The 26500-nt window shown below is 34.0% G+C and overlaps 2 protein-coding genes across 39 annotated transcripts in view; one reads left to right on the forward strand and one right to left on the reverse strand.

Annotated features, from left to right (window-relative positions):
- Nucleotides 1-5398, reverse strand: part of LOC125678161 (proto-oncogene vav-like) — a 40470-nt gene extending 35072 nt beyond the window's left edge. For 23 of the 34 annotated variants that reach the window (XM_056154777.1, XM_056154768.1, XM_056154769.1 and 20 more), the window contains exons 1-5: nt 5189-5398; nt 4372-4488; nt 2848-2903; nt 2521-2589; nt 508-603 (exon numbers count right to left, since the gene is read on the reverse strand). In XM_056154777.1, the coding sequence (XP_056010752.1) occupies nt 508-603; nt 2521-2589; nt 2848-2903; nt 4372-4488; nt 5189-5398 (548 nt within the window). The remainder of the gene's footprint in view (nt 1-507; nt 604-2520; nt 2590-2847; nt 2904-4371; nt 4489-5188) is intronic. The other 11 variants (XM_056154779.1, XM_056154766.1, XM_056154781.1 and 8 more) reach the window with 2 other exon arrangements.
- Nucleotides 5399-5425: 27 nt separating this feature from the next.
- LOC125678167 (rab9 effector protein with kelch motifs-like) lies at nt 5426-26500 on the forward strand. Of its 5 annotated transcripts, XM_056154786.1 has the most exons (5): nt 5426-8336; nt 9336-19624; nt 23443-24711; nt 25012-25227; nt 26109-26500. In XM_056154786.1, the coding sequence occupies exons 3-5, from the start codon at nt 23889-23891 to the stop codon at nt 26315-26317; spliced, it is 1248 nt and encodes a 415-aa protein (XP_056010761.1). In that variant the 5' UTR covers nt 5426-8336; nt 9336-19624; nt 23443-23888; the 3' UTR covers nt 26318-26500. The 5 variants fall into 5 exon arrangements, with proteins under 5 accessions (XP_056010761.1, XP_048772358.2, XP_048772360.2 ...); XM_048916401.2 differs by lacking the exon at nt 9336-19624 and having other exon boundaries at nt 5576-5706; XM_048916403.2 differs by lacking the exons at nt 5426-8336; nt 9336-19624 and adding an exon at nt 22691-22901.

Consider the following 26500-nt stretch of genomic DNA (forward strand, 5'->3'; position numbering starts at 1 on the left):
AAGGAAATATAAATTTAGGTCAACTTTGAAGTGACCTTGAGACCACGCCCTTTGCCCCAGGGTAATGCCTTGAACAATTTTTAATCTACAACATATCCTCATCCTTATGTGTAAGTTTGGTGATAATCTGCCCTGTGGTTCTTGAGAAGAAGATTTTTTAGCAACCACTACTTTTGTTTGTATTTTCCTGATTATCTCCCCTTGTTAAAGGGTCACATCCCTCTATTTAGTATGTATGAAAGCCCTAGGGCCAATGATACCCTGTAACAAATTTGAAAAAAATTGGCCAAGGGGTTCTTGAGTTATAGCCCTTTTTCTAAAAAGTTTACGCACACCGCACAAATGGCCATAGCATTAGCTCTTTGAGCCTTCGGCTCAGAAGAGCTAAAAAATCCTCCCATGTACATAGTAAATTTAACAATACTCCCGACGATGCAAATATCCTGGTTTTCCTATATTATCATGGTCTGTATTGTTAATATCCCATGTTTAACAATGTGGACTTACAGAGCTAAATCTGGGAGATTTCCATAAATGTCTTCTTCATCATCAGGATTGAATCTGCGTGATGGTCGATGTGCTGTCTGCTCGGGAGGAAAACCACTACAAAAAGCATTCAAGCAGGGTGAACTATCCGCACAATCAGGCACACAATAACAATCAAAACACTCTGATATATGGCAATAAGATGCACAGAAAAATCCAGAATGACTGGAATATTGGTTCTAAATTTGGAGGAATTGTTCTTTGTGAAAAACTTTTATACTCTACATCATGCTATCAATGTTAGTCTGTCAACATTATATTTGTATTAGTCTAAATTTCATGATATTTTCATTCCAACTACTTTTTGATATAGAGAAATTGCTATGTTAATTTCTTTCAGTAATTAAAATTATACCAAGTACACCTGTATACATACTAAATTATTTAAAACATGTATCAAACAATATGTAAATGAAATTCTTTTACATTATGTGTATGTCTCGTAATGTGCATGTGATACTACAGGAGTGCAATTTTCAAAAACACACGTAGGTCCTTAAATACTAGTTCCTATTTCTAAGACTAAGGGTAATAAATGAACATGTACAGTTTTCATATAAAATGAAATCTTTCACCAGAGTTGTCGAAATTTTTAAATCACTGTCAGACATTTGGTCTGGCAGAGCTAAAGGTTCTGTCAGACCAGACAAAGTTTTTTCAGACCATATACATGTACCTTGTATTGCACAGAAAGAAAGAAAAAAAAGAACTGCACCAAAATGCCTTTTATTGTTTTAACAGAAATGCATCTTCCACTCATATCTAGCCAAATATGGTCAGTTTTCCAGCCAACTTGGAAGTCAGCAACACCACGGAAGACTTTGTAATTTTTTAAGTGGTCCAGAATCAGCATTTTTTTCTTTTCTTACGAAGTTGTTTGTTTTACATCACGTCAGGAATTTCCCCTCTTATTGAGACGTCACCAGCTGTGGGTGAAATACCACAAATTTAGACCTATGCTTTGTACTCTGTCTCCAAGACCGTAGTAGTGAGGGTTCTTTAACGTGGTAAAACCTGCCTCAACATTGGAGGTCATATCCGAAAGACCTGTGACTCACTGCTAAATGCCGAACGTTTGGCGAGCATATATTTACATCTTAGATCTGACATGGCCATGGCATTAGCAGAACTCGAACTCACGACCTTCCAGTTAAGAAGCGAGCGCTCTACCACTGAGCTTTTTCTTCCTGGGTAGAGAACCTTTCATAAATTTGATTGGCCGTGTGGCCATGTTGTTTGAGTGACTTTCACTTGTGCATCCCGACCTCTAAAATAATCGGACCACAGCCGATATTTTCAAACGGTCATTTGGACCGACATTATCTAGCAAGTTATTGGTCCAGGGAATTTTTTACCGGCCTTGCCGACAGGACCGACATTTTCGACAACTCTGTTTCACAAATGTAAGAAAATGTATATATCCTACTTTCTTAAAGCTTTCGGAATACAAATAGTTTACAATATTTTGACATTTTCTAACCCAAAACAAGATACAAGATATTCTATTGACCAATCGAGGGCCCCAAAAGACATATTTGACAGAAGAAGTATAATTTAAACATTATTTCCATAGACAATCAACAATATTGCTCAAAACAATATAACAATTACACAAATGATTGTTTCCATCTAAATATCCTACATATCCAATTTTTCCTGATGACAGTGCAAAACTTGTTTAATACTTTGTTTGATCTGCACTTTCTAGCGATAAAGAGGAGACAAAAATTCAAACATCAATTTGGTAAGCACTAGCTCCGATAGGTGTTGATGCTAAATGTGCCAATCATGTGTACGACATATCTAACTATTGCAGCAAAATGCCAAAACTAGTGTAGCAGGGTTAAACGATCTACTGCTTGCATGTCCAAATCTGTGAGCTAGTTCAACATGGTACTTTTGCAAAATTGTCAACCCCATGGCAGCATACCACACGTAGGTTTCATGCTAACAGCAGTTTATTTAGTTACTCACTTGGCTAAATCTTCTAAAGAATTGTAATATTCATGATCACATGAACGAGATGAGGGAGCTTTAAAGCCACTAAAACAAAAGTCATTTTATATCTTATCTTAAAAGGTTGTCATACAAACTTGAATTACATGTACTAGTGTGTGAATTCTAAAATTTATTGACACGTTATGTTACATCTTAACATACACAGGTATGTAAAGTGAATATTTATGTATAGTAATTCAAAAACATTCATGTATCTTTCTGATAAAATGTGTGCTGCCTCTGGTGTCATATTGTCAACAAATAAACATGGACATACTTATCATCAACAAAAAATTGAAATACCTGGATTTCCTTCTGGCAAGCGGTGTCTTTGATAACTTGGAAAGGGTAGTTAAAACCTGAAATCCAATTAAACATACATATATTGAATATTAGCAGCAAATATCAAATTGCTGCGTTAAAACTCTATTCATAAATGCTGGCAACACCATTTCCTCATTCTTTCAGCTGACAATGCTTTCCAATTTTTTTTATTTGTACAATTACAAGTATTAAAGTCAAGGAGTCTGTTTTAAAAATTTCATTTATTGAATTTATACCTACAAAACAAACATATTACAACTGCCATGTGACAGTTACATGCAAAATACTATTCCATGAGAAACATAGACTTATCTCACAATGAAATGAAACATTGCAACATCACAGACATACATGTAGCTGCTGTAATGCCTAGGAGTCAATAACTGCACCCCACCCCCCTTCATTCATAAGTGTTTAATTCTTTTCTTTTTATTCTATTTCCTTTCTTGCCAATCTGAAAATCAAGGCAAAAGTGATTTCTGCATCCTGAAGTTATTCAATACATCAAGCTTTCTTTTAAATGTTAATATATAACAAATGTTTATGAAATCCTCTTTCATATCTAACGGCATACTTTTTTAAAACCACATCAAGGAACTCTTTTCTGGCCTATTTTTTCTCAAATACACATACAAGTTCTACACAATTTTAAAACCTTCTCTAAAATCTTATATGAAAAGGGGAAGGGAGGTATATGATTAAATATATAGGGCTCACAACGGGTGTGATCGGTAAACAGGGGATGCTTGCACCTCTTAGGCACTTTACTCCACCTCTGATGTATCCAGGGATCCATGTTTGTCCTACTCTTAATTTTGTATGAGATCGATCAACTTTTCAATTCTTTAGACCTCGAAGGATTTGATCAAGTGACCATCCCCCATTTCATATTCCAGTGAAGTTTTTGAAAATGTTCTATATCTATAAAATCATCAATGTTTGTGAATCCACATCATCATGCATGCACAGCTATATTTTTTGCAGTCAGAATACTTCAAATCTTTAAGATATATACCAGGTATAGATTCATCAAAGTCAATGGTCTAGTAACTTTGATACACGTCTCGGAAAATTTGGGAATTGGATTGCAAATTAAAAAAGAATCCTGGTTAAATGGACTAAAAAAAGGTGAAGCATTACATATAATATAGAAGGTTTAAAACTTTTTGTAATCTTCCAGGCCAGTTTGCAAGGACAGATTTAGTGAAGACTTGAGAACGTTGTTTCTATTTACACTACATTGACTTTCTGGGTGTTTACTGTGTTGGCAGAATAAAACATAAGCTCAGGAATTTTTCTTGTGATATCCAGCAGCTAATGACGTTGGATTGAAAAATCAAGAAACATCAATTTGAATTACTGTTTTAAAAGTCATTATATAATTATATTGTTGATTTCTAAAGCTATCAACCTATTGAGCTATAGCTGTATTCATTAACTAAGCTAAAATATTAGTATTTAAAGTACTTTTCTTCTTCATTCATAACGCTGATCATTTCTTACCTTTCTGAAATCTTTAACCTCAAACAAATCAAATGGGTCAAATAAATCTGCTGTGCTCAAACCAAAGACTGACTGGCATGTCTGCAGAAATATTCGAATATTCTTCAAGCATAGAAACTGGAAAAAGAAAATTAAGTGGTTATAATTACAAGTTTATCAGCAATATATTCAATAACATTCAACTTTCAAATTATTTCAATAATCTTCCTTTGATATAACCTATATGTATTCAAAAAGATTTTCAATATCATTTTCACACATGCATGCATACATGAATATAACAAAACATTACAATGTATATTTTTGTTGGAATTTCAATTTTCCTTGAATCTTTTAATAATCCTATTCTGGACAATAAGCTTAGATCCTATCAATTCATTTTGAACAGTTTTGTGATTACAATGCCATCTGTTCTATATATAGACCTATACTATATTAGGAAAGAAAAAAATATATATAAAGCATTTAATTCTTTTAAAAATAATACTTAAACATGAACGTTGGCCTATATTTCCTATGCATGTATACATAAAATAACGAAAATTTCTTTTCCCTGTATACAGTAACACGACTGCTACTGATTGAAAGAGGATATATATTACGTTCCTGTTACAGGTGCGATATCTTGACGCTCTGGGCAACTAGGAAGTAACCACTCACTTATATTTTACTGTATGGTCATTTCATCGACCTATGAAAATTCACTTCATCCTTTTTTGAAAAACAAAACACAGTATGTCTAATGCAATTAAAGTTTTAATTGTTATATATTTCAAACAAAATTTCAGACTGTGAAGTATACAGAAGTTCTTCAAACCTGTGACAGCTGAGGTCTCTGACTGAAGTCTTTCACGTCCACAGAATTTGGAGACAGGTTGTTCAGTAGATGGCATATGAGTACTCCATCTCGTAAAGCCTGGGCTAAGTCAAATGCACTTGCATCAGGCTGTGTAGCTTTGTGTTCATCGGGTAAAATGTTACATCGAACGAGCCAGTCAGTGCAATGCCTCCACTCATCCGTCGCCATCTTGAATACACTTCAATGCTACTTGGGATTCCCCCTTACGGAGAAGAAAAAAAAACACCAAATAACAGCTGAAATTACAATATGATTTTTAAGGGACGAATCATACATGCAAACAACATAATTTAGCATTAATTCGTTACCTAACAAAGATGCATAATTTATACGAAAATACGGAAATAGCTTCACATATCAAATGACCTTGACATTTAAGCGTATGTTGTCATGCAAGGAGTTCTTCTTGCACTCCACTGACTAACAAACCACCTGATATTCCTGTTCGCAGTTAATTTGGATATTCAGCGTGCATGGTATATTTTGTTTGATAACATACTATGTAAAGGCATTTCCTTTACATAGACTGATCTATATCTTTACAGTAGATCACATGTGCTTGTATCTTCATAATAAATACATAGATCTATGATAAACAGTGTACATATGTAAATTATTTACATATAGATCTATGTGCCCACTATTTATATATATTAAGATCTAAGCACCTGTGAAAAATTGCCGAGCACGTTCGTAACTTGAATACTTCTTATTTGTTTGTGCTGCAAAGATGGTTACAGAACCAGGATCTTTTCTTTAAACAGGTTGGAATACTAAATATACCAACCGCGGGATGTTTTCGTGAAATCGCGATTATCCCTCCCTAGCGAGAGTAAATATATCCTGTACAACGAGAAAAACACCCGTGGAGTACATCTCTTCGTGTTTCACGTGAAACGAAGAAAAGGTGCTAAAATGTCTGATACTTCTGCAAATATATTAAAACAAAAACACTCACGATGTGTATTGGATTTCAGACTGCCTCCCTCTTATGCATCAACTTTGATATGCAATTTCTTGACTGTGTTGTCAATTTTATAGAAACAATTCACGTCATGATGAGTGTGTTGCACTTATTCAGCGATGCACGAGATTTGCCATTATTTTCAATAAAGACGCCAAACACATGTTTATGGATGTTTACTTTCTCGCTAAAGAGGGATAATCGCATTCTAGCAAGAATATTTCGCTATAGAGGAAGTATCCCAACCCGTTAAACATTTAGACTCGCGAAATCTATGGCGAGATGTTGCGTGTAGTATGGCATTAACATACTGACCAATTCTGGTTTGTTTTTTAGTTACACTGTATTGAGACCAATTTGATGGGGATCTTTCAAAAAAAATTAAAAAGAGATTATAATTACTGTCATTTATTTGTGACCCAAAAAATTGTAATCATATTGTATGTATGCAAATTCACATTCCAGAATCCATATATTATTTGACATTTCAGATTCATGATCCTGATTTGGTTTCATTGTAATCAAAGTTTTCAAACACTATTGAACTCGATGTAAAGAAGATGTTAGTTATTTTACGTTTCTAAAGTTGGTTAATTGTGTAGCAAACTTGAGTACTATGAATAAAAGATTTTTTTAGCTTAATCTCAATTATTGTAAGGGAGAAACTATGCAATCTTTTGTAATATCAATGATAAATGGAGTATGTAAACTGTATTAAAAAATAGCAATGAAAAGGTTAATTGAGAGATATGATGGGAATTATAGCATGTCTTTTTCTTTTCTTTTTTTTTTTTTAAATCCATGCCAGTTAAGCTCATAACTGTTATTATTGATAAAAGTAGAATTGAAACAGATGATATGATTTTGATTTTATGAGTATACTAATAGCTGACTAATTCAGATATATCTGAGTGTCTCAAACAGTCCGGCCAGTTTTATATGCCTAACTTTTTCTTAAAAAATCCATGTATACTGTTAATAGTTTTTTGGGTTTTTTTTTTTTATTGTTTGATTTTTTATTTGACTTTTACATTATGTACATATATGTAATTTAATCTACACAATAATATCATCAATATTCATATGCAAAAGACATTTCATAAATATAAAGAAGGAGAAAGAAAGAAAGAATACATATAAAACAAAGGGGCATGGAACACAATCTTAGGTTTAAAAAAAAAAACAAAAAAAAAACAACAACTTTTTAATACAATCATAATTTATCATAAATATTTTACCAGTATCTCTCAAACTCCCTATACCTGCAGTTTTTCTACAACAAAAGTTTTTCAACTGTAATTCTATCAATGATAATTTTTTTGGATGCATCTATACTTAATTTGCTTATACTTGAGAATTTACTAATATAAATATATTGCTTTATCATCAGAATTATCAAATTTTCCACCTTGTGTACATTCTTATTAGAACTGTTAATACTTTTACTAAGTTTTACTAAATCATGTTTCATTTTAAATGTTATTCTCTTACTATAGTTAGCCTATGTTATAATCATCAAATTGATATTGGAGCATATAGTTATATATCTTTACAATTAATGATGTAGGGCAAAAATGTTTAGTAGATCTGCTTGCTACATATTTTGGGAACACTGAATTGCAAAATCTGTTTAATCACTTGGATCTTCAACACAAGCAGGTATTTTAAGTTGATTTTAGCAATGAATGCACACAAATTATCAAATTGAGCTATGAAGCATATCAATTTTCACTTCAAGTTTTGAACAATGTGAACAAAATCGTTCTGAGTTATGATTTCTTTGACCATAAAGAAATTTCTTTTTTTCTAAAAACCCAATTTTAATCTTATTGTAATTTAAAATGATCACTATTAACCATCAGAATTGTGTTTTGCTTTGGCCAAGAGATGCATTAGAGTAATTAATACTGTATATTTATAGCTCACCTGAGCCAAAGGCTGAAGTGAGCTTTTCTAATCGATATTTTTCTGTTGTCGGCAGCATAAACTTTTCACATTTTCATCTTCTTCTCCAGAACCACAGGGCCAATTTCAACCAAACTTGGCACAAAGCATCCTTTGATAAGGAGATTAAAGTTTCTTCAAATGAAGGGCCATATGCCCTCTTCAAAGGGAAGATAATCACAAAAATGCAAAAATTGGGTGGGGTCATTTAAAGAGACACTACAGCTCATTTTCCACATTTTAATAAAGTATTTTTAAAACCATGTATTGATAAAATGATAAATTTCATGTCGATACTGACAATTTTGAACAATTGGGATGCATCAATTTACTCTCAACTGCGCTTTGAAGATCGTTCGGAATTCAACGGTTTCTTCATGCTGACTCGGACTTTTGAATGCTTATTTACATCACGTGGTTTTGAATGACAGCAAAGGTGTTTAGTAGGAAATTATTTAAATTCCCCTTCAAGGGGGTCCACACTCACCTTTCAAGTATAAGATTATTCCCTGCTCCTTATAATAAGTAATTATAAATCATTATTTCAACAGAAACCTTCCATGTTCCCACTGACCGATGTTTTTACAACTAACACGTGTCGTGTTCAGATAAAAATAGCACTTACTTTTAAACGTGGTGTCTTAGCAGCTAGTCTCAATGGCAGATTTTGGGGGCCAGGATCCCCCTCCCTTTTTACCCCACAGATTGTGAATGAAAATCCAAATTTTGCACCAGAATGGCCGATTACTTTGGCTAATCTTTTACTTTCACACCCCTCTTCGGAAATCCTAGATCCGCCACTGAGTTACATGTGTTTCTCCGAGCTCTTTGTTGTCCAACGGTCAAAATGATACCAAGGTAAATTTTATTTCACGTATGAGTTTTATCTCATTCTAATTTTACCTCTTTTCTCACAGAATCTGTCAAAATTCTAGATCTATCAACTACACTTTCTCTCTCTGGACGACATGCTGCACTGTTTACTGTCTATGCGCATGCGTCTGAAGACTGAAAGGAGGAGACTCGATATTTTGTATATAGGCCATCAAAAAGTATTAATTTTTACGTTAAAACGATAATTTTTAACTTTAGATAAGTGTTATTTTCGCAAAGTTCATACTTTCAACAATGCAACAAAAATTGAGAAAGTGCTGGGAAAATTGTCATTTCATGATTTTTGCGCAAAATGAGCTGTAGTGTCTCTTTAAAAATCTTCATCTCAAGAACCACTGAGCCAGAAGAGCTGAAATTTACATGAAAGCTTCCTGACATAGTGGAATTTCAAGTTTGTTAAAAATCATAAACCCTGGGTAGGGTGGAGCCACAAAAGGGGATCAAAGTTTTACATGCGAATGTATAGGGAACTAGGGGTGAAACGATACAGTACCTTCTCGATTCGATTTTCGATCTTTAGTCTCGATTCGATGATTTTTGGTTTGATACAATAGTACCAAATTCTTTATAATGCTAAGATTTTTTTATGTCTCGTATTTATTGCTCTCTGCAAATAAATTCTACATAATGTAAAAACGTTTAACATAAAGCAACACTCTTATCACTTGTCCTAAAGCCGAAGTGTCGCCATACCCAGGATTTATACATTGGGGTGCATTTTTCAACTCGACTGCGTCCATTTTGATACAGCAAAGCTTACTCGAATGTTGATTGGACAATTTTCAAGTCCATTGGCTAATCAGAAACTGTGTTATCAAGAGCAATGTGTGCTATGATTTTAGAACTATCGAACCGAAACAGACCCCGAATAAATCGGGGTACCCAATTGTAAAAATCTCAAATTCTCGTTTTTCAAAAAACAAATGAAGAATCAGGTACGGAAACAATTTTTACTTTACTGGTCAAAACGACGTGAAAAGTTTACTATGGAAAGTTATATATGAATTAAGAAAAACTCTATGTAGATTTCCAATTAGTGCACATGACCTTCGAATTGAAAGAGGAAGATATGAATTTACAAAAACCAATTCTGGCCAGAAGATTTCTTTAGAAAGAAACAAAAGAATATGTGAATTATGTAACCTTAATTGTGTAGAAGATGAATTTCATTTCCTTACTGATTGTCCATTCTATGTTGAAGAGAGAAATATGTTTTTTAATGGTATATACAAGCTCAACAAAAATTTTATTTATCTAACAAATAAGGACAAATTTACTTGGTTGATGATTAATGAAGACAAACCAGTAATTGTCAAATTGAGTGAATATTTAGTGCAAACTTTCAGAAAAAGAAGTGATGCTTTAAAACTTCAAAAATCATTATAGTTTATTATTCATATATTGGTATAATACTGATACTGTCCATTTACTTGTATATATACATGATTAGCAATTCATATATGTATGTACTTGCTTCCCCAACATGCTGCATCCACATGCAGTTTGCAGTCTATGTAACCTGTAGTTAATGTTGTAAACTTTCTTTCTTTTTTGAATTTCCTTCTTTATAAACTGTCTTACTGTTATGCCCTCTGGGCCCAAAATTGGAATAAATTTATCTTATCTAAATCGAGCATCGAATCGAGACCACTACATCATGATTCGGCCTCATCGCGATGCATCGTTTCACCCTTATAGGGAACCAAACTTGGCACAAAGCATCCTTAAATGAATTTTGTTAATTATGAAAAGTCATATCCATCTACAAGGGCATAATTATGATAATGAATGAATTTGTAGTCAAGTTTAATAATCAAAGTTTGATAATTAATGAATTTTTAGTTTTTTTTTCTGAACCAAGCTGCTTGTATAATAATAGTGTTGCTAAAGCTTGTTTATTGCTAGGAACTGCTGCTCAGGTGAGTGATGTGACCCATGGGGCTCTTGTTTAAATATTGACATAAATTTCAAAGCCCCATTGTAAGTCAGAGTTAGTGAGAGAGAATTTTGTTATCTAATGTTACTAAATGAGGTAAGATGCTCACTTTGTACAGAGGCATCTGTTGCTTGTTCCCAGCTTAAGTTAGACTAAAAGTGTTAAAATAGGACATTTCCTAAATGCTAAATGCTCAAGATAACAAATGATTGTCATGGATCTCTTTAGATGAGTCTTTCAAAGTTGTGGTCCTTTCATGGTGTAGGCATTGGCATGATAAAGAACCTTAAATTTACTGCAGTGGTCAGAGTCCATAGCATAGGATCAGCTTTACATGTATAACTGGTCACATTTTAACTACAATACAACGAATCAAGACACCCTTTGGTTTTAGGAGGAATTGCTGTAGGTCATTAGTGAATTGACACCCCTATAATACTGAGTAGAGGTAATATACTTACATATATACATACATATATATGCGTGTGTGTGTGTCCATAATACAGGCAATGTATGTACATATAAGCTCTAGTCCCTAGCAATGAATAATCAATTAGATGTAATTATAGGTTTAATCACTAGTCCTGAGTATTAGCTCAAGTCACCTCACAATAAATGCATCAGGATATGAGCATGTGATATGATGTGTATCACAATGTAGTTATCATGACTTGGATGACATAAGATGGTTTTCTGCTCTTTATTTTGTAGTGGGAGCACATCTAGTATTACTTTTAAAATTACAATACCTACTGCACGAACATATCATATAGTTCTGAGTTCATGATTTATACAAAGGTAACAAATAAAAATTACTAGAATAAAAAGGGTTAAATTTCTTGCAAACTTAATTGTCAGATACCCATTGCTGATCTTGTCTTCTACTCATCACCTGTGGGCAAACTAACCAAAATATCATCCTTAAATATGATCTGAGCACATTAATTACACATGACAATATTTTGGATAGTTTGCCCATGGTATCATATTGATGATACGATACTCGATATCATATTGATGATATGATACTCGATATCATATTGATGATATGATACTCGATATCATATTGATGATATGATACTCGATATCATATTGATGATACAATACACGATATCATATTGATGATACGATACTTGATATATTGATGATATGATACTCGATATCATATTGATGATACGATACACGATATCATATTGATGATACGATACTCGATACAATATTGATGATACGATACATGATATCATATTGATGATACAATACATATAATGCAATCAGAATATTGTATTGTTACACCTCTACTAATCACTCATAAAAACAATTTTGGTCATTTTTCAAAGTTCAGCTTGAGTACTTTCTTAAAAAACAAAAATCGGTAATTTATAAGATCTAATTTCTGGTTGAAATTTTGGTATGTAGTCCCATTCAGAAATGAAAAAATACCCATAAAGTGATTGATAAATGCATGTTTTATACATACCCCAAGAGAAGATTGAAAATCATATTTAAATTTAAAGTTAGAAAACACCTGCAAATGTTGTGTGCCTGTCATGGATTTAAGCCCCACTCATGTATTACACTAACGTTATTTGTGACATCATAATGCTTTGTAAACGTTAACGATGCTGTAGTAGATAACAACGGACAGTCCAAATAAATGCTACCCACTTCACAAGTCGCAACAGTGCCACTGTAAAAGTATTTGTCTATTAATAATTTTATTTTCCCAAAGTGCAGATAAAAATCACAAAGACATCAACCTCTTTATTTCTAGTAATTAAAAAATTCTAAAGCTTAACATGCTAAAGGAATGATCAAATTTTACAATGAAATAACTGTCACACACAAGCAGTAAAGCTATAGAATTCAATATTTTGTAGTTCATATTCTCTAGAGTTTTAAAATGTTAATGAATGTATTGAGGATGAGCTAAGACTATCTACCTGTACTTATCACCTAGCTTAAGCTACTCACCTTTAAATCTACCTGTACTTATCACCTAGCTTAAGCTACTCACCTTTAAATCTACCTGTACTTATCACCTAGCTTAAGCTACTCACCTTTAAATCTACCTGTACTTATCACCTAGCTTAAGCTACTCACCTTTAAATCTACCTGTACTTATCACCTAGCTTAAGCTACTCACCTTTAAATCTACCTGTATTTATCACCTAGCTTAAGCTACTCACCTTTAAATCTACCTGTACTTATCACCTAGCTTAAGGTAGTGATTGCATGGCATCACGTGGTTTAATTCATGTATTATCTAAAAAGAGATTATTTTCGTTTCCGATTCCGGAATACGTCAAACGCTAAGCATCAGTAATGATGAGAGACAATCGAAACAAAGACTTGTCAGATATAACCAGACACAGGATAAAGTGAAAATATGTTTAGAAATATACAAGTAAAATAAAATACAAATGAAAAATCCCTTGTGTTTTAATTATTGAATAAGGCCTATCTTATAAATAATAGTCATAGTTTACGTCTCCATGATTCATATACCCCCCCCCCCCCTGCTCCCCGGTTAATTTTCAGTCTTACAAAATGTAAATTTAATTCACAAACCACTAGGCCTATTAAAATTATGATATATAATGCTATAAATTTCATTACATGCACATAAATCTAAAATGCTGGATGTAATATCCAAGGGAAACTGTTAGGCCAAGGAATCACGTACGGGTTATGTAAACGCGTCATTTTGAGCAAAAATTATCAATAATTTTAATCATATCTTTCCTAAGTACACTATACATAGATTTAAAACCTTTATTTTGCTACAAATATTCCCATCCTCCACTTTGAGATCGTCAGCTAAGAGCCTTCGAGTCGGGGAATCGAGGAAATCTACTATGTAATGTGGATGTTCACAGAAATCAAAAAGTGTGAATTTCGAAAACAACACTTGCTGTTATTATGTTTTTCTCAATTAGTTCAGTTATTTCTTATAATTTAAAAAATAATGAAAGTTTTGTTGTTTTTGATAATCGCTTGGTTTGAAAAGAAAAAAAAAAAACGTCGCAGGTAATACGACATCACAATGCACAGCTTACATCGGCCATGTTATATTTCCCGCGTTTTTAACATACGCTTACAGAGCATGAATATACAAGTAATTTCAAATAGAAAGTGATAAAAATATCTCCAAAGCAACAGTACTATCATTCTATGTAGAATAAATTCAATAATAAACATCAAAACATTTTCATAGTTTTAATATGAGTTGAAATAAATGCATGTAAGATGCCTATCTATTGTAAGTATCACTTGCAGCATTTATGTAAGGAGGGGGAGGGGGTAACTATAGTGATCATAGCGCCATAGTAAACCTGAAAAGCAATATTGATACTTTCAGCAAAAATTCCTCCTAACATATGTTAAAACATATTTAAAAATAAAAAAAATTAATTGGTTATATATTCCTCAGGGGGTGAAATTATGTCTGCTTTGGTGAATAATTGCCTTCTAAAAATTGCGAAATTGCTCATAAGCAGCCCTGCTTCTACTTCATATGAAAATCAATGGACATATTAATACAAATTATATATTATTTAAGGCTTTAACTTCAATTTGATTTAAAATTTGTATCCCTTACCCCTTTTGTATCATTTTTAAACATCACCTCAAATACCTGTACCATTTATTACGGAAAGTAGACAAGAGGGGTTACTATGACAACCGTAGCGTCACAATTTCCGTGAAAACCATATATGATACTTTCATAATGAGTTGCAGATACTGTTAACTACAAAATATGTAAAAATAAAAAAAATTCATAGATTCATTAATTTTCAATGACCCATGCAATCACTACCTTAAGCTACTCACCTTTAAGTCTACCTGTACTTATCACCTAGCTTAAGCTACTCACCTTTAAATCCTACCTGTACTTATCACCTAGTTTAAACTACTCACTTTTTACCTAACAAAGGGCTCTCCTCTGAAAGGTTGCCTAGATTTAAGTTTCAAATTTCTTCAACCTGTTGAGTGGTTTGATGTAATTCAGTTAGTCATAGGTTAGAGCTGTTTATATTATTGAAAGGGAGTCAAGTCATGATTGACTCTCTGTTAGTTTAAGTGTGAGCAGCTCTATAGTATAAGTGATAAGCAGATCAGATAGATAAACCTTCACTCATCCCACCTCTGCCACCAAATGTAATGGGGATTAGCCAACTAGGCTTTTTGCCTTTTCCTAAGCTGCTCACCTTTAACTTAATGAATTTCAACAATTTACTGGACCCCCCCCCCCAGATATGCTAGGAGGGAATGGGGAACATACTAATTACAGGGGGGGGGGGGGGGGCATGGTGATTTTGGCATTTGAATTATTATGTTACTTAATTACATGAACTATATATTGATCTGAAATGTAAGCAGTTTTGAAGAAAACAATGTCTCAAAAACTCTTTTATTTAAAGTTTTTACAGTGTTTTTGATAATAAGTTTAAGTATATTTTGTGCAAAGAGATTTTATCTCATTTACAAAAATATCTGAAGTTTTTTTTAAGTAGAAGGAAATATTTTTAAGGAGATAATTGTAGAACACAACAGAGAGAATTGTTATGGCTGGAAAGCAGAGGACATGTACAATAAAAAAATTTATTCAAAAACATTTGAATTGATCTTATTTAGTGAAATAATATGATTTTAGTCGGATAACACCATGACAAAAATTAAAACTTTTGCAGAATTTGAAGTTGCAATCATAGTATAAAGAAATTCATGCAGTTATGTAAATGTATTTGGGTTCCATTCTGTATAAACAGTTAGATAATCTTGAGTTTAATTGAACAATTATTTGTAATTAACCTAACCACCTGAATACCTTGTCCAGAATGAGTATTGGGTAATTAACATTATTATCAAGATGTTCACTCAAACCAATAATAAGTGGTACATGAGGTCAAGTACATGTGATACATTCCAATGGGAAAAGGGATACAGGGAAGAGAAACACAAACATAATTATGTTCACATTAGGAGAGAAAAAAAGGAAATGAGAGAGAGAAAAAAATAAAATATACATGTATGTATGAGTTATGGAGGACAGATTAAATCGTATATTTTTTTTATAAACAAACATAGGTTTCTGAATTTATTTAGCACTTGTATAGTTGACATTATTTCAGAAAATTTAACCACATTTGATTTGGATTTGTATAATACCTTGAATGTAAAAATTGAGATATGAGGATTTATTCACCCAAGAAAAGTCATATTCCCCTCAGGCATTGCCCTTGGGGAATATGATTTTTTCTTGGGTGAATAAATCTTCAGATCTCCTTCACTATCATACAATAAATGTATAATTTCAACTTGTATTTTACATGAGAGTATGCATAAAAATCTCAAGAATCACAGGCCATAATTAGTCATATCTATATACAAGCACTGGAGCTATGTCCGTTTTGGGCCCAAACTCTGTGATACCATAAATATAGTTTGGGCCCAAAATGGGCTTAGACTCTGTGTATACAAGCATTCCGATGTAGTGCAGATTCATTTTTTATCAAATCATGGCCCCTGGGGCTAGGATGGGTTTAAAATACTAGGGATTCAACGTTTTGCATGAGAATATGTAAATTTTAAAAAAGTCTTGTTAAGATTAGCAGGGCCACACTGTATCATGCAAACATTTCCAAGTTGTGTGGATTAAATTTTTTTCTTTTCAAATTGTGGACCCTGCATGGACTAAAATCGAGGATCAAATATTTAGATAATACATGTACATTAATATAGGGACACATCTTTTAAAAATCATCTCCAGAACAGCAAGGCCATGTTAGTCATATTGATATTTGAAACATCCCTATACTGTGTGGATTAAGTCATGACCCCATAGGGCTAGGGAGGGGCTTAATATGGGTCAGAATTTTTCATGGAAATGAAGGGAGTAAAAAAATCATGTAATTTCCCCCCCCCCCCCTAAAGAATATCAGGGCCATGTTGACTCAGATGAGTGATGCAGCCCATGGGCCTCTCCCTTGCTTATCACAGGGACACCCAGTTCTCAGAGATTTAAAGATACACCCTTGCACCATCTACACAGTAGAGCACTTTTATTTTATGTCTTGCCTTGTGTGATACTAGGATGATTGTCAACGCCCGGGGGCCTCTTGTTTTACTACATTGTTAGAGGTTCAATTCACTTACTGGTATGACTGTGTTAGCCTACTGACTTGCAGTTAGAAAACAAACTTGCAGTATGTGTGTACTTATATGATTTAAGTTCTCAGTCTTGATTTTTATGCCCCAGTTTGAAGAAGAGGAGGCACATGTCAGCTGGTCTGTCAGAAGATTGGTAGACCAAATGTTGTCTGCTCAATATCTTGAAAACCCTCTACCTTAAAAACATCAAACTTAGTATACTGGTAGCCCCTAAAGAGTAGATGGCCCCCATTGATTTGGAGGTCCAAAGGCCAGGGGTTATAAACTACTCCAGTTATAAAAAATATTGTTTGCTTAATATCTTGAGAACCCTTTGCTTGATCATAGACATCAAACTTAGTACACTAGTATCCCCAGAGGAGTATATGACACCTGTTAACTTTAAGGTCAAAGGTCAGGATCAGAGACATAAGAAAATAATTGTCTGTTTGATATTCTGAGAACCTTTTGCTTGATTTGACATTAAACTTGGTAGACATGTAAACCCTAAGAAATAAATAATCATTTATCATAAGGTTAGAGGTCAAATTTGTCTGCACATCAGAAACTCAATATTTTGAAAACTCTTTGCAAGATAAATGAAGGTCAAAGAATTTTTTGAGTTCACCATTTTTTTGATAAAAGACTACACATTGATTTATCGGTCAAAATGTAGCATGTTTTTATAACTTCTTTTTAGCTCACCTGAGCCAAATAGGCTCAGCTGAGCTTTTCTGGTCAAAATTTGTCCGTTGTCTGTCGTAAGTGTCGTTGGCGTAAACTTTTCACATTTTCATCTTCTCCAGAACCACAGAGCCAATTTCAACTATTCTTGGCACAAAGCATCATTGAGTGAAGGGCTTTCAAGTTTGTACAAATGAAGGGCCATGCCCCCTTCAAAGGGGAGATAATCACAAAAATGCAAAAATTGGGTGGGGTCATTTAATTTAAAAATCTTCTCAAGAACCACTGGGCCAGAGGAGCTGAAATTTACATGAAAGCTTCCTGACATAGTGCAAGTTCAAGTTTGTTAAAATCATGACCCCCAGGGGTAGGATAATGCCACAATAGGGGATCAAAGTTTTACTTACAAATATATAGGGAAAATCTTTTAAAATCTTTTTCTCAAGAAACACTGGGCCAGAAATGCTGAGATTTATGTGAAAGATTCCTGACATAGTGCAGATTCAAGTTTTTTAAATCATGGCCCCCGGGGATAAGATGGGGCCACAATAGGGGATCAAAGTTTTACATAGAATTATATTGGGAGAAAATCTTTAAAATCTTCTGATGAAGAACCACAGAACTAGGAAAGTACAGATTTACATGAAAGCTTCCTGACATAGTGCAGATTCAAGTTTGTTAATATCATGGCCCCCAGGGATACCTGGGATATGGTGGGGCAACTATAGGGGATCAAAGTTTTACATACAAATATATAGAGAAAATCTTGAAAAATCTTCTTCTCAAGAACCATTGGGCCAAAGAAGTTTACATTTACATGAAAGCTTCCTGACATAGTTTCTGATTCAAGTTTGTAAAAATCATGGCACCCGGGGTAGGTTCGGGCCACAATAGGGACCAAAGTTTTACATGTGAATATATAGGGAAAATTTTTAGATATGGGCCAAGGTGGCTCAGGTGAGCGATGTGGCCCATGAGCCTCTTGTTATTTTGACTGTCTCACTTTAAGCCATAGATCATAGAAAAGTTAATGACCCTTAATATATTTCACGGTCATTATAGACATTATCAATTTTAAGTTGATCTTTTTCGATATTCCCATAAGGGGGAGGGGGGGAGTTGTTGTTTCAAAAATATTTCTTGTAAATTAGTTTTATTTCAGTCATTATATAGATGCTATAGATTTATACATTTATTTGATCAGAACACATGCACAAAGTGTCATCATGTATAAGTTACTGTAACAGTTATAAATGTCCTCACAAACCATTCAGAGTGCCATAAAGACTGTTTATTATGTTACAAAATTGCTGTGCTTGAGAATTTGATGCATTAAGCTACATGTAAAATTTCCTTAAGTAATAACTATAAAGGGTATATCTTAAAAAGTAACTTCCTTATGGTATTCTTCAATGTTGACAAGTCGTTTGCTTAATATAAATTCATAATCCCATTTTTTAACCCCAAATTTTGGGTCGTTTATTTTCTGTAAACTTAAGCAAAAATACTCTGATGTATATTTTATGTTTACATATTCAAAGAATTCAAGCAGTATCATGTCATATATAGTCATGATAGCTGTTGCTAGGAAAATAATATTTTTCCTGAATGAATCACTTCCTGAATGCATGCAGTCTCAACTATGAATGTATACGGCTTATAATAAATAATACGTCTAACATGTTTTTATAGTGAGGCTATTTGCGTGTTGTAAAAGGATGCAAATTTTGTGACCATTTTAATTACTCCGTCATAATCTGTCTCTTGAAATGGAAAAATAAAAGGAAGTAGAAAGATGGCAAGATGGAAGAGTGTTTTAGGGGTAAGACTGTGTATCACTTGTAAGTTATTTATGTAATTATCATTCTGAGTGGGGCACATCCTTTGTGTCATCTTGCAGACTTTAATTTTTCTTTTAATAATAAGTGCACCATATGCATATGAAAGTAAGCAAATTTAAGGTAGACCTACATGTATACTCGGCCTTAAATGGACTCGATCATGAAAAAATTGCCTTTATAAGATAGATATATATTCCAGTAATAGATAAACATTGAAAAATATATATGTCAACATGCTAATTTCATTGCCATTGCTTCTCAAAAGTAAGTACCCTATCCACATATAATCAGCATTAATGAAAATGTATTCCTCCTTCTTATTTTTCTTAATAATTATCATTTTTCCAAAACAAATTAACTGTAAGAAGCAACATAGACTATATACCCATTATTTAATGATATGTAATCATTTATTTTAATAAATTTGAATAACTATTTTCATAATGTACACTTTGTGAGCCCACACGTTAAAAGAAATACTGTTGAAAATGCCATTTGATGTCAATATTGGTCTTTCCCCCCAATTTTTATGGACTAAACCTTGAAAAAATTGTTTCTAATTTACAGATTCTTATCTCAGTAAAAGGATTTGCGTAAGAAAATCATATGTTGACGCATCATTTTAAAAGATATAAGCTCTATAACAAGTACCCCCCCCCAAAAAAATCTTGAATTATACATTATCATATTTTCATATGTCATGTGAAATTTGAGTATATTTACAACCTTGGATAATAATTTGAACTATGTTAAACTATAAGTATTATAGATACATGTGGTTTGCAATTAGATTTTACATTTTATCTGAAAACAAATCATTCTAGAAGAGGGTATTCACAATGTGAATGTAAAACGAAAGTAACAAACCGAATTTTGATAGTTTTGCTATTATGATTAATGCATGTGTGCAATGTGTGTTATATCTTTTATCATGGAATAATTTGCATGTACATAAATTGGATACACGTACATGTACACCACTTACGCTGATCTATGTAGATACAATCTCAATAAGGAACTACACTGTAATCGCGTTATACAGATGCCGCCCCAATAATTTTGAAAAACAGGAGAGGGGATGAGGAAAAAATGACAAATTTATGACGGTCGGTGAAATAAAACAAATTATTTGTAGCCGTTCTTTGAAGCTTGCGCCGTTCTTTGAAGTTTGCCTCAATATCTGCAACATTGGAGCAGCGAACACAACTACGACATCTGTGGTCACTGGAGCAGCGAAATGTGAACTTTTATTTTTATACAAGCTTACCATGTATTTGTTCATGATAATTTGGATTCAACGGCTGCGTAGTTTTGAATTAGCAATTATTACGCTCGAGAATGTTTTACTCATATGGAGACGTCACCATTGCCGGTGAGGGGCTGCAAAACTTAGGCCTATGCTCGACGCCGACGGTCTTTCAGTAGGGATTTTTAGCATGCCACACCTGCTGTGACACGGGGCCTTTGTTTTTGTGGTCTCATCCGAAGGACCGTCCCATTTAGTCGCCTCTTGCGACAAGTATGGGGTACTGAGGACCTACTTTAACCCGGATCCTCACAAAAGAAATAATATTATTATTATGATGATGGTGGAAATATGAATTGGTCCCCCTTTCCAACCCGTCTCTCCAACTTTCTGATGCCCGCGTAATTCCATATGTTGAACATGGATCATTGTAAAACTTTTACATACGTGAATAGTCAATGTATCTCACAGACGCCTTCATCCGCCAAAATGTTGTCTGTTCTCCAACGGATATTTATCTAAAGCTTGAATCATCTTTAGCCCCCTCCTTTAAAAAAATACATTGTACAAAATTTGACTGCAGCTGATAAGAACGCCTTGGAAGGATTCCATATCGGACAATCATATCGCCATGTAAAAATCAAACTGTTATCTTTGAAATACCACATTTCGGAAAACGGACGTGTGGTTCCGCATTTACATTTGACTGTGACGTAGGCCGTGTATAGGTCTACTTTAAAGGGACTATGTTGTACAGTATTTGTTCAAGCATTAATTGTACATCATTTATGATGTTATACCATACTCTGATACAAATATAGAAACTAAAAGTTGCAGACAAATTATTAAATAAAATTCATTCACACACACACATATATATATATATATATATATATATTGAAATACATGACTAGTTCTTTGTAGTATTTATTCAAATTGTCCCATGTTGGGCACGTAAATGCTGATTGTTTTCATGCATGTATTTATTCATATTGTCCCATGTTGGGCACGTAAATGCTGATTGTTTTCATTCATGTATTTATTCACATTACCCCATGTTTGACACGTAAATGCTGATTGTTTTCATGCATGTATTTATTCACATTGTCCCATGTTTGACACGTAAATGCTGATTGTTTTCATTCATGTATTTATTCACATTGCCCCATGTTGGGCACATAAATGCTGATTGTTTTCATTAATGTTTTTATTCACATTGCCCCATGTTTGACACGTAAATGCTGATTGTTTTCATCATGTATTTATTCACATTGCCCCATGTTTGACACGTAAATGCTGATTGTTTCCATTCATTTAATGCGACATTTGACTTACCGTATTTGACTTGTGCTTAATCTTTAATCTCCAGTCTGAAGGCACATTTTTCTTATGTAGATTATCTCTTCTTCTAATCACAAAGATCCATACATTTAGAAAATAGCACTATTATCATATGCATGGAAAACTCTGTAAAGCTGCATTTCCTGGTTATAGCATTTGTGAGGTGGCTGAGGTTTTTTAATTCAATCACTCTACTCTCCACATGCATGTAAACATAGACTGCCGGTTAATTTCCTGTGGTATGACTGTTTCTTGATCGAAGATAAGTGGATACATCTTCTAATCTGCCAAGGTTTTTTTTAATATATTTAATTATTATTTTTTGTAAATAAAAGAAGTTAGAAATGCTAGTTCTCCATACCACTTAAAATAAACAAACCAAGCCTGCATGTCCAGATGTAAATTAGTTACAATCCATTGCTATATAGCCACAGATTTTCTGGTTAAACATTTTGATGTGTAATTATAAATCAGAGATAAAAATTTTATCAGTGTAAGATAACCCTATCTGTTTATATATATTATATATCTGGTAGTCACATATAGTGGTGCAGGGGGAGGTTTCTTGTTGAAGCAATCTGACAAGTGCTTCTGCTCAGTGTTTGAACAATATGAATGGAATTTATCGTAAGCTCCCCATTGATGATCTGTTTGATTACAAGGATGCAGAGGTAGGGAATATGTTTGGTGCTTTGAGGTCTGATTTTCTCATTTTAAAGAATTGGGCTTGGAGTTACCATTCACACTCAGACATGTAGTACTTAATTAAGATTGTATTAAACTTGCTGTTGCAAAGGACCAAATCACCATTATCATACTGTGATTTGATACACATGACACAGGTAATGATACTATTAAAAGATTGATGTGCAGAGGATACAACCTGTAACCAACCTATACTCATATTCAAGGAAGTGTTGCTTTTAATTAGCTGAATCAATTCTGGGAATTTGTGGTTGATTCATGAGAGGCAATTGATTATGACTACAAGATGTTTATAACTCGGCATATTTTACTAAAAATGTAGAACACATACTTAAGTACGTACGCACACTTGTATCACGTGCATTATAGAGCAATATATTTTGTCTGGATAAGAAGTTGGTCCAAGATGTCCTTTCAATTGATTTATGTTTAAATACTTTTATGGAGCTGTTGTGATATTGGTGATTGGTATGCTTGATTTTATTATTCTGATTTCTTATTTTGCAGAGTAAAAATGCTGCCTCCTCAATGAGTAAGCAGCCATCTTCATTCTTTGAATCATCATATTTCATTCATCAGAGATATGAGGACACTGCCTTGGTAATATTTCAACAGCAGCAAAGAAAGAAACGAGACTCGACATTTGAAATGAAAAGACCTGTCCATAGGGACCACGAACCTAAAAAAAGCCATGTAGAACTTGGGCATTATGGAAATCCTGGCGTAATTGTTAAGGGAAACATTACAAATGAAATGAAAGTGCACGTGGACAAGACCCCTGTGCAGTCTACTGTATGTGTTATAGTGTGATGTAGGACTTGTGGGTAGACATCTCTGTTGCATGCTGTTTAGATGGGTTTAGATTCTATGTGCATGTTGAAGTAGACCAATTTCCTATTATTTAGAGCTTTTTATGTAACTTTATTTAAGCGTAGCTTTGTTGTATATGAACAATGGAACTGCATCCTATATTAGAGAGGGATACTGTCCCCAACACTGGGCTATGGTATGTGTTATCTGCTTTGGGAGATTCTCCCTCAATCCGTGTTGGTCACACATGTACTCATGTCAAGGGGTTATCAGATGGGGACAATGGGAAGCTTTATGTGATAGGTGGTGCCAATCCTAGCGGAGCTTTCTGTGATACTTTTGTTCTTGATCTCAATACTATGTTGTGGGATATTGTGGACTATCCAGGATTCAGAGCTAGATATGAACATGCAGCTTTTGTTCCGCAATCAGAGCCCGAGAAAATATTTGTATTTGGAGGTGCAGATCCTACTGGAAACATGAATGATATTCAGGTGCTAGATACTGCTACTAACTCCTGGTCCACTCCCAATATCACTGGCACCTTACCTACCCCTCGTACCTATCATACCACCGCTGTCGTAGGAGACAAGTTCATTGTGTATAGTGGAGGCCATAGTGGGCCAGACCCTGTGGGAGATAGACAAGTTCACTGTTTTGATGTTAAAACATCTGCATGGTCAATTCTTCCTGTCAAGGGAGATTCTCCAAAGCCCCGTCATGGTCATGTGATGGTTGCTGTTGGAAACAGATTATTCATTCATGGAGGAATGGCTGGGTCAGCGTTTTATGATGATTTCCATCTTATGGATCTGGATAAAATGTCTTGGTCTAACATTCGTCGAAAAAAAGTTACTCCACAAGCAAGGGCTGCTCATAGTGGAGTAGCAGTGGGAAAAGATATCTACATCTTTGGAGGCATGAGTAGAGAAGGAGCTTTGGATGATCTGTATAAATGTGACACAAGTAAGTCATAGTGGGTGGAACTGTAGGTCTCCGGCCATTATTAAAAATATTTTTGTTTGATGTACTCCAACTCCCATTTTTCAAGGTGGGTCGGTAGATAGGTTGTTTTTTTGTTTTTGAATGTCATGAAATTTTTTTATATTTTCTTTTAGTTTCTATTTTTCAAGGGAACCAAAAAAAAAATATTTAAAAAATGAAATTTTAAATTGCTGGAGAAAAAATGATCGGGTAAGAGCAAATTTGATGGGTCGGTCGGAGTACATCAAACAAATCAATTTTTATTTTTGGCCTCACTTCTAGGTACTATGTTATGGACTAAGATAGAGCTTCAGGGCCCACCTCCAGCCTGCCGTTTGGACTTTGGCATGTGCCAGATAAAGTTATTCAGGAGTCTTAACAGTGAACCAGATGATCAGGAACTAGTCACTCAAGTTCAGCAAACCAAGGAGATTCTGGATCGAGAGCTGAAACCAGGAAGTGCGAGTTCTCGTGACAGTCGACAGGACACTGGATCAGGTAGCAACTCATTTCCCCCCTCTCCCTATTTATATTCTAAAAATAATGTATGCAAATATGTACAGTTAAGTAAAACAATGACTTCCTATTATACAATACAAATGACTATAGATTCAATTTCATTTAGTCACCTGATTTGTTTCAATAACTTAATGTGATTCTTTCCTGTTTATCCTCGTTCATTGTACAGCCTTTGTAAACTTCTTGACATTTTAATTTGTAATTGTGTTTGACTTACCATAAGCTTTGTTGTTAATAAATCCAGCATTATATAGAATACCTCATAGTCTTTTGATACTCAGACACGTGTGTCCAATATTACTACCACACGAAAGTACGATGTGAGAAGGTGGCTTTATGTTAAAGTCCTTAATACATGTACAAGTAAAGGACAAGTAACAATGTAAAGACAAGACTTTGTTCGGTTATATTCAGGGAAAGTTTAATTTCACGGATTACTGTGGAATCATCATTGTTCGTAGGGGATTGATGTTCGTGGATTTCGTCACTCTTACACACTAATTTACGTGTCCTCGAACATTTTTTTAAACCAAGTAGAGTTATCTTTCCTAATGACATCGTATTGCTTACCCACAAAATTACGTCCCCATGAACCAAAAAAATTTTGCTTACCTACGAACATTGCCCCCCCCCCCCCCCCCTCCCACGAATTAAAATGATTCCAAAGTATATACTGATTGAAAAAGAAACAATTAGACTAAGGTTGTCTCCTTGTTAACTGCCATTTTATCTATCATCACTTTTCAATATCTTGAACAAATGATGGCATCGGTGCATGCAGTTTTGAGATAGAATGACCAAACATATCTTGTGTTTTACTAACCATTAAGTTGCATGTTTTTGTGATTTCTGTATTTCAGAGAGTTCCAGTGTGACATATGAGATCCCACAGCCTACAACTGATGATGAGGATGAGGAAACACCACGGGCAGAGGGCGCCACTGCTTCCCTGAACTCTCCTGTGTCTGATGGCAAAGAAATGAACTTCCTTTTAGTTCACGGTGGAATGGACACAGAAGGAGAAATATTTGATGATGCTCTTGTTCTATTAACTGAACAACCACCATAGATTAATTAATAATTTGCATCTGCACATGAAGTTCATTCTGCTTAGATGTTTATGTGTCAATCATATTGCAGTAGTTGCCAAATTTTGATATTTTATTTTTACATCCATACAATGAACAAACGCAATGTTGATGCACTCCCATAACAAAAAGTTCGTTTTGAAATAAATTTCTTATAATCAGAA

This window comes from Ostrea edulis, chromosome 2, assembly GCF_947568905.1.
Source record: "Ostrea edulis chromosome 2, xbOstEdul1.1, whole genome shotgun sequence".
Taxonomy (NCBI): Eukaryota; Metazoa; Mollusca; class Bivalvia; order Ostreida; family Ostreidae; genus Ostrea; species Ostrea edulis.